The sequence below is a fragment of the Eurosta solidaginis genome, chromosome 4 (genome assembly GCF_040869045.1).
Source record: "Eurosta solidaginis isolate ZX-2024a chromosome 4, ASM4086904v1, whole genome shotgun sequence".
Taxonomy (NCBI): Eukaryota; Metazoa; Arthropoda; class Insecta; order Diptera; family Tephritidae; genus Eurosta; species Eurosta solidaginis.
The window spans coordinates 176,053,561-176,063,545 of record NC_090322.1 but is presented as its reverse complement, the minus strand read 5'-3'; the positions used below and the strand labels follow the sequence as shown (position 1 = coordinate 176,063,545).

The window sequence follows — 9,985 nt, the reverse complement described above, 5'->3', positions numbered from 1 at the left end:
CTGGGTAGGTCATGTTTTGGGAACGGAAGTTGACAGTCCGGCTCAGAGAGTATTCGTATCGACACTTGTGTTTGGAAGCAAAGGGAGGAGAGATGTCCATCCCCTGAGTTGTGAGATAGCTGACGTGACTTGGTATGCAACAGCTGAAATCGCCCACGCGGCTGAACGTCGAAGATGGTATAAGAAGTGATTCTAAATTTTCCATGTGTATTTCTTACACAATTTGCCTTTTAAAACTTATTTACATTGCATAATAATTAAAAACCATTACAACATAAAAATTAAACAAATTTGTTCCTCCTTGGTCGTCCTCATAGGTTTGGTCTCATTTGCAATTCGGCAATTCAGAATCAGTTGCAGAAATAGTCAGTCTTCAATAGGCGCAAAAGCACCCAGCCGCCACATTAATAGTTTTAAATTTCCAATTTTGTCGCAGTTCATCGGGTAGCCATGCCAGTGCTGGGTCATTATGTTCCCGATCCAATACAGTGCGTGGTGTTAGCACTTTTACTTTATATTCCAATGGCTTACAGTGGGTGCCACGCCAACATTTCTGTGGATATTCATTTGGCGATTGATAGCTCGTTTCGCAGACAGCATTCATTACATAACGTGGATAGTGCTGTTGACCCAAATCAACTAAATCGATCTGCAAAATACAAATATTTAGAATAATTAATAAATTTAACATTTATTTGAATCATGACATGTAAGTTTTGAGACCAGGCCTATGTCCTAACCACTGTGAGCCTAGACTAATTTCAAAAGAATCTTCTCAGAAATATGATGTTCGGTGCTTCGCCCAGTTATCAAAGTCTTCTAACGGGAGTCCAAAAAACCAGCAGTTTCAACAAGGGTTGACTACAGGGAAGCTGCTGTAAGAGGCGTAGGTTACACATTACAATTGAAAAGATGATTGGTGTCTTGTATGGACACATCACATGCAGGTCATACATTACGTATGTCGGGGATGATTCTGCACAAGTATCCATAACGAAGTTGGCTAGGTGACCCGTGTCTCCCTTAGTAAATCTACTTTCTCTTAGTATAAGATATTATATTGATAACGGTTTTCACCGTGCGGGACATAGCTAAGGGGTTTATCGATGTATGGATTAGGCTTAGGGCCTCCTTATGCTTATCTGGATCAACGGGTGCGTAGCCAGATGCCGGATCTCATCATAGTGCTGACGGAGATGCTTCCTTATCCCTCTTGCAATTATTGCTAAGGTGTCCGGGCTTGCAACAATCTATCAAAACCTGTATGTTCTGCATTTCGTTATGCTCTTTATTGTTGGGTTCTTTTGGAGATGATGTTCAGGGGTCATAAGTATAGACAACGCTTCTGATTTGTCTACTGGAGGGCCGTGAAGTAACGTGGAGGAAAGAAGTAAAAAGTTGTCTTCCGATGTCCAGGTCTGCAAGCAAGACGACTCTGATGTCTGGAGGAAAGGTTTGTTTGACAGTGTGGTGGAGTAGAATGGGAAGCTCCCATGCACGTTCTCTCAATCTAACCTTGCTTACCATCAATATACTTCTATCGGCGTACTCAAAAAAGGAGTGGCAGTTTCAAACTCAGAAGGACTGTAGGAAATAGCATGTGATAAGGTAGCAGCAATGAGGGAGCATTGCGTCAAAATGGCGTAGAAAGGAACATTTCGTTGGGTTGGAGTTGTGGCTGCACGACGTGGTTGACTATGCTTAGGTGAGACCGCGTGACCGTTATAGGGTGTGAAAAAATAACAATCAGCATGTAAGGACTCTTTTACACGCCTGGCGGTTTTACGGCTATATACGAAACCCCCAAAAACTTAAGACCAATAATTATGTAACTCTTTCTTAAATGATGGCTTTGCCTCCCATTGAAAGGAAATGTGGGTAGATATTGTGTGACGTTATGATACTTTAGCTGATAGAATTGTTGAGGACAAAAGTAACTTTTGGCATTTTTAAAAGCCAAAGTGTGTTTGGGAAGAGTCTGTAATTTCAGGTGGGATATATAGTCTCTATTGGAGTATTGGCTATTCTCCAACTATATAAAACCTGGATCGTTAGTATAATATGCAGTTTACTAGAGTTTGTGCTATAAGTCACCGGGGGTGTTCCTAGGGACGTGAGGGCTTTCCACGGAATTAAAATGGGCTCTCAGCAGGCATTCATGGGTCCGCAATAACTACTTCATCTTTAGGCTATCGAATTTATTGTAAGAGGGGATTGAGAATTTCACTCAGCCAAGGCTGAAAAGCAACGACTTAAGGTGGTATAAGCTTATCTGTCAATCTTAGAAGATTTGCCTAGATATTTGCTTTCATTTTGTATCAGAGAACTTTTAGAATTGCTGGCACGCTTTACCAAGAACAAATCCGTGGCTGTGATCAGGATACAAAAATAAGTACTTGGCGCGATTTGCCTCTCTTCCAATTCGCGTCGTGCTCCTTTTAATTTTTCCTAAAATTTGGCGGGTCCTGCAGGTCCCTGTTTTATGCCGACTCCGAATGGCATCCGCAAGGTAGATGAATTTTCGCTTAGAAGATTTCCATGGCAGAAATACACTCGGAGTGGTTGCCGAATCACTTCCGAGGATCGATCCCGATTAGAAAAGCTTTTTTTCTAATTTAAAAAACATATTTCTAAATTTTTGATGTTCTTTGCCCGGGAATTGAACACAGGACCTTCGGTGTGGCTGCCTGTCTTAAAGTAACGAAAAAAATTCCATTCAGAAGATATGGAAAGTGCTACCCATTCAAAGTTGAGAAGTGCTACTAGTCATTTTTTAATTTGAAGAATCAAAGAAATGTATTTACCTTAGCTTTACAATCGCAGCCAATGACCGGTGAGGTGCCAGCACGTTTTATTTCTTTTAAATGTGTGTCGATCTGCAAGTCTTTGGAAAAATCCTCATAATACGAAACAGGTAATAAGTCTCTTATTCCCTTATTATTCGAAGCTGTCTTATCGTTGCCAATGGTAAGTGTGATTTTTCGTCCATCCGTTGACAAGGAATGAATATGACCGGAGGTTTCTGAGGTTATTTCGTTAAGTAACTCATATATTCCGGGCACAAATCTGTTGAAAATGTAAGCATTAAAATTATTCAGTAATAAAAACGCAAATAATGAGAATCGAAATATAGGCATCCACAAATTATTTATTTCTGTCTACCCCACGCGATGGAGGGGCTAAATCAGACAATCAATTAACTCTAAGGGAGACGGTATGCACAAGAGCTGTCTCAGTCAAGACATTAAAATCTTTCTTAGATGCTTTAACCCCAGGGTTGCCAATAAATTTGTCCTTTGATATGCGTGTTATTCACGCACCTTAATTTGACTCGGACTATCATCACATGAAACGTTTTCTCACGGAACGTTGCTTACTCAAAGGACTCTTAATCGCTTCTCCTGCTGACTTTTAGTTCAGGTTTGGGTTAAGTTTTTGCTACCCCATAGGGGGAAGCTCACTTGGACAGTATGAGTGGCCGTTGTGCTACCACTAGAATCAACAGTGACTAAACTAAGCTACTTCGGAAAGCGTTATGTAGCAATGATGTAGCTACCCTGCACAAAACTACCGGAGGTCCAAGGGAGCTGAGACTGAAATACGTTTGCCTAGTTTAGGAAAAAGCTGGACAATCAAGCATGAAGTGATCTGATTATTCTCAATGCAGCCGTAGAAGGAACTGTTTTCCAGTATACTGAGATATACCGCATTGACTCCCAAAGGGGGATATACATACCCTGATATACATCGCTACCCTACAAAAGTGTTTTCTAAGCTCACTCAAGGACCATGTATGTATAAAGTAGCAGACCACAGGTGGTAGGCGAAATTGGGAACAGTGTGTCCTATCTGGAATAAGGTCGAGGCTGGCAATCGGGAATCCGTTATCTTCTCGTAAAAAGAACCCTTTTGAAGGCGTCGATACAGGATATTATTAAACGCCCTTCAATGTAACGAAAGGCACCAATGGAAAATTCTTTATACTCTAGAGACCCATTTATTTCTTTTAAAATCGAAGGGAGAGTCGTTTCTGCTGACCTGCCATTATAGGCAAGTCATACCGACAATAACTCTCGAGGAATTCTGTCCTGCATATACAATCGGTTAAACGTGCTTAGGAGAAATGACAAGAGGCTGATCGGTCTAAAATCTCCAGGTGATGCATGAGAGCTCCTACCTATCTTTGAAATGAATGAAGATGTAGCATATTTCGGAGCCTTGGTATGTAGCCTTCGTATTTAGTCGAACTGTGGAGTAGGCCGTTTTTTGGAAAAAATTCTGAAACAGGGTAGTTTTGAAAAATATTCTCAGACAGGGCGTTTCCGGAGATAGGGTGGTATTGCACTCAGTCGTCGATTTTAGATATATTTTGGATATCCAAATTCCTTAATTTCGCTATTTTTTTATTTACCTTTTACAGTCAAATCTTCGATGCATTAGCATATCGAAATCAGCATTCTGCTTTAATTTTGTCCAACCTTCGACGGAACGTAAATACCCATAATCCGCATAAAGATGTTGCAGTAGATTCCGTTTACTAACTCCCTGATGTTGTGTTACACTACTGCTTTCAGATTCGTTATCATCTTGGCCATCGCCGTCATTCTTATCCAATTCTGTAGCCAATGGATTGTCATCTGGATATTGTAGCTCATTAAATTTTTGTCTTGAAATGGCAGTCGTTATGTCTTCGCCAACTAAACCCATTAAGGGCTTTAAAAACAAGTTATCCCATCGATGGCCAACTATACCGCCAAGACACAAAAATAATAGCACCAAAGCGATCTAATAATAAACAAGCAAAAAAAAACACTTATAAATAGGGACTCTATATAATAATTTTTTTTTTTTAATATGGAAAAAAATATTACCAAAAATTTTTTCAACACTAATATTTTTGATGCCTCTATGATTCTTCGCCCCCGACCTCCCCGGCACGAAATCTAGATTGTTTTCGAGATTTCAAAACGGTTTAATAAAATGTAGTCCATTCTGGACTTTTATTTTTTAATTCCATTTTTTTTTTTTTTGCAATGTAATGGAGTGTGGGAATTTCTAACTGAGCACCCACAGTTAGGCAATCATACCTAATCCTGACATTTGCACCCTCGTTCGTGCTCAATGGGAGTTGACCATGTCGGTCCACCATGTGCTGCAAACGGGCGCCTGTCTTGCAGCAAGAGACGCCATGCAAAGGCATCTTTCAATAAAATGTTCAAACTTGTGATGAGTCCGCTCTTTTTTTAATGTCAGCAACGTCAAACGACCAAAGAGTATGATTTGGGGTAATAGGCATGGTTCACATGCCTGTTTGATTGAAGTTCTCGTAACAGTTGACAGTGATCACATTATCTCTTATGAGCTAAATCTATAAAAACTAAATTCAAAGTAGGTTAGGTTAGGTTAGGTGGTAGCTGCCCTAATAAGGGGAGCTCTTTTGGACAACATGAAGGTCCGTTGTGATACCACATGCAATAAAATAACGGTGACGTAGATATAGCTACTTAGAGAATCGTTGGGTAGCAACGATAAAGCTCCGAATGATGCCGATCTCAACTTTGGATAAATCCTCGGGAGATCCAAGTAAGTCGCGACCGAAGTACTTTCGCCTAGTTCTGGCAAAAGCTGGGCAATCAAGCATAAAGTGATTTGGTGATTCCACCTCATCATCCTCCATACAGCTGCAGCAGGATGGAGTTTCCAGTATATTGAGACGTACCGCATGGATACCCATGGGGCAGTGCCCTGTCAGAACCCCAATGACCATTGATAGGTGAGCCTCAGTGAATCCAATTATTTCAGCAGACTTCCTGCCATCCGCTTTCGGCCAGAAAGATCTTGCTACCCTGCAAGACGTGGTGTTCGCCCAACGTTTGCTGAGATGACTCGAAGCCCAGCTATGGAGGAGCAATCCACAGGTGGCCAGCGGAGTCCCGAAATCCCTACAGCCATCTTCATCCGGTTCAGTTGTACCGATACGGGCTAAGAGATCCGCTTGACAGTTACCCGGGATATCACTATGGCCCGGGACCCAAATAATCTTAATTGTAAAATAGTTCGATGCAATCGCAAGCGAGTTCAGGCACTCCCAGACCACCCTCGATCGCACTGTAGTTGAACTCAAGTCCTTGATAGCCGCTTGGCTATCAGAGTAGATGCTAAATTCCCTAACCGTAGTAGCACTGGATAGCATTTCATCCACCGCATCCTTAATCGCAGCAACTTCTGCTTGGAATACACAGCAGTGATCAGCCAACTTAAACTTGCGGCTTTTAGCTCTTGGCAAAACCGGCCAGTTCAACCAGCACTTTTTGACGATATACATACATATGTGTATCCTCTTCAGACCTGAGTATGAACTAAATAGGTTTTTACAGTTTTTTATGGTTTTTCATAGTCGTAGAGACCTAAAAAAACACATGATTTAAAAATAATAATTAAAACAATGTTTTTATACCAAAAGTGTGTCACAGAAAATAAGGCAAGAATACCCGTAAAAATTAAAAAAAAAAACAATTTTTCTTTTGAAGGTATAATATAAGAAACTAACTCAATAAATCTCTTTGAATTTCGAATAAAACTACACAATAGTATTTTTTATTATTATTATAATATTTTATTTCTAGGCCCTAAAATTTCATCATTTATAAAAATTTCACTTTGTCAAGTTTAAGCTAAATAAATACCTACCAAATATTTATCTTGGAGGCACCTAGTGATATATGGTGAGCTTAGTTAAATAGGTATAGAACGTACATACTATTTCTAGTACTAGCATTTGCCGAAAGATGCCACAACTACCTAAAATTAAAAAACGAAGAAGGCGCACATAAGTGTACCTCAGGTCTGAAGAGGATATGGTGTGATATCGACAGCCGAACCCAGCTCGGCAGCTCTCAATTTCTCAGTTTATATGAAGAATGCCTTATCCTGGCTTTTAAAAGCTCTGCATTTTCAGGAGTAAAATACACGCGTTGGCCATTTTCAAGGTGCGTTTGTGTATGTGTGCTGAAGCATCTCTCATAAACAGTGTACAAACCTCGGTGTTTATGTTTACTCTCCTTCGAACTTAGCAGTACGACACAAATCGAAAAATTCGTATATTTATTCAAAAAATGTTGTACACATGAAATGATCTCGAGGCGCTCGTCACCCAGAGAAAAATTACCACTCATCTGCACAGCTTCCATTTGATACCCATAATGTAAACACACATCCTAAGGTTATCTGATCCACGTTTTGGGCAATATCTCGAGACCCTAGTCACCCAGATGTATGAAAATTACCCTCTGCTAAAGAACTCATCAACAGCGTTCATTTGATACCCATAATGTAAAAACACATCCTAAGGTTATTCTGATCCACGTTTTGGGCAATATCTCGAGACCCTAGTCACCCAGATGTATGAAAATTACCCTTTGTTGAAGAACTCATCAACAGTTTTCATTTGATATCAATATTGTATAAACACATTATATATATATTAGACACGTGTAAAGTTTTGCGACCCTTCTAAAGAAAAACTTTAATTCTAAGGTATAAACAGAGAACATATACTTAAGTGTAAATTCTCTGGTATAAACAAGTACGCACATATGTATCGATATGTTAATTGCAAAATTACACTAACACAAATGCCAAAACAGACTGTAATATTGAATATATGGCGCTGGATTTGTGTGCTCTAAAGCAATTGCCACCTATAACTTGCATTGTCTGAGCACATGTAAGAGCATGAAGGGATACATATACTCTGCCTTTTTATTGAAAATATAGACACAGACACAGCAAACATGATCAAATGCATAATTTTCATTACTAATATACAACAAAGCACGTGATTAACTATTTATATTAATGTATCCAGGCTTTTGTTGGTTGTAACATTAATGAGGTGTTTTATACGAAAATATATTTTCAAAACACTAACTTAAATAAAATTAAAATAAAATAAATTTAACAAAATAAAGTAAAGTAAAGTTAAATAAAATAAAATAAAAAAAATTTTATTAAATATAATAAAATAAAGTAAAATAAAAAAATGAAATAAAGAAAATGAAATAAAGTAAAGTAAAATAAATAAAAAAATTAAATTAAATATAATAAAATAAAGGAAAATAAAAAAATTAAACCAAAGAAAATGAAATAAAGTAAAGTAAACTAAAACAAATAAAAAAATTAAATAAAATATAATAAAATATAGTAAAATAAAATAAACAAAATGGAATAAAATAAACAAAGTGAAATAAAATATAATAAACAAAAGAAAATAAAATAAAACAAAATAAAAAAATAAAATACAATAAACAAAATGAAATAAAATATAATAAACAGAATGAAATAACATATAATAAACAAAATGAAAAATAAAATAAATTGAACAAAAGAAAATAAAGTAAAGTAAAGTAAAATAAATAAAAAAAATTAACTAAATATATTAAAATAAAGTAAAACAAAACAAAATAAAGTAAAGTAAAATAAAATAAAATAAATTTAAAAAATTCAATTAAATATAATAAAATAAAGTAAAATAAAATAAACAAATTAAAATAAAACAAAATAAAGTAAAGTAAAATAAAGTAAACTAAAATAAAATAAAATAAAAAAAATTAAATCAAATATAATCAAATAAAATAAAGAAAATAAAGTAAAATAAAAAAAATAAAAATATAATAAACAAAACTACAAAAAATATAATAAATAAAATAAAATAATTAAAATAAAATAAAATGAAATAAAGTAAAATTAAGTAGAATAAAAGAAAATACAACAAAGTAAAACAAAATGAAATAATATAAAGTAAAATTTAAAAAATATTAACATTAAAAAAATAGATGAAAGGAAAGACAAGAAAGGAGATGAATAGGATAGAAAAGGAAAGGAAATATTAAAAGGATAAAAAGAGAATAACCTTTAAGTTATGGTGTGTTATTGTTATATGTGTTATGCTTAGTAACCACTGCTGGTTGAACTTCAACCACTGGGCGAACTCTACGTAGTCCATTAAAAAGTGCAGATCCATTCAACGTTATGGAAGTAAATTTTATCGGTAGTTAATACTTACCACAACGTCTTAGTCATAAAAATCCTATAGCCAATTAATATTGTTTTAGTTTTCCGGATATAGATCCATAAACTATTATTTTTTGAGTTTTTCGGATTTATTCACCATTTGCAGATATTAGTTTTTGTTTTCGATGCCAACTGCTAAGAGAAGTATAACGCTATCTCGGCCAACGTTTAGAAAACGCCCTTTCTCAGAAAACTTTAGAAAAAGTCACAACTCCAGCATTTCAATCAAAACCCACCAGGCAAGTGTTTGTGGCAAATATTTTGAGGTGGGACGTTTTAAAACTGGCAGCCAAGATAGGGTAAGCCTCCACTCAGCCGTCGAAATGTTCTGTTTTGGTAAGTTATCACATTTGGAACTTGTTATTAAATTTTTTTTACACTCTTCCTTAATTATCCCATTTTTTGCTTAAAGGAGCGATAATCGATGCCAGTGGAAATTATTAAGATTAAGATATTATTATGACCGAGGTGTTTGTAAGTAACAAAAAATGTATTTAATATACAAAATGTACGGTCTTTTTCAGATTTTCATTTTCATTGCATTTTCGTAATTTTATCTATTTCGGATAGAAGCAATTTTTTACCGACCACTTTATTTTTAATTTTTTTTTATCCTACGTCGATTTTTAAACTCTGTTAAACAACAAATGCTTTAGGTAAAAAACTTACTCACCATTTTCTAAAATTAAATAAACTGATTAGTTTGAAGAAAAAAATATGTTTCAAAACTTTTAAAATGTAGCACAATCCATTGCATGACGATCTTAACGCGACTACACCGAAGAGACATATGCGAATTATCTTTGCGTATCGAATGCTTTTATAAGCGAGATTTTGTCTTAACAATTAGGCGATAATTGTTAAGATATTGAAAAGATGTCAAAATTGTTACATTTTTTTTGTTGTATTCACA

At 35.9% G+C, this 9,985-nt stretch overlaps 1 protein-coding gene across 1 annotated transcript; it reads right to left on the bottom strand.

The window, feature by feature from the left end:
- Window positions 1-202: 202 nt before the first annotated feature.
- On the bottom strand, window positions 203-9,964 carry Ptth (Prothoracicotropic hormone). Its single transcript, XM_067783922.1, has 4 exons — window positions 9,746-9,964; window positions 4,412-4,785; window positions 2,805-3,066; window positions 203-649 (listed from the first exon to the last, which is right to left on the bottom strand). Exons 1-4 carry the CDS (start codon window positions 9,746-9,748, stop codon window positions 374-376), a joined length of 915 nt encoding a protein of 304 aa, XP_067640023.1. The 5' UTR covers window positions 9,749-9,964; the 3' UTR covers window positions 203-373.
- Between the last annotated feature and the right edge of the window lie 21 nt (window positions 9,965-9,985).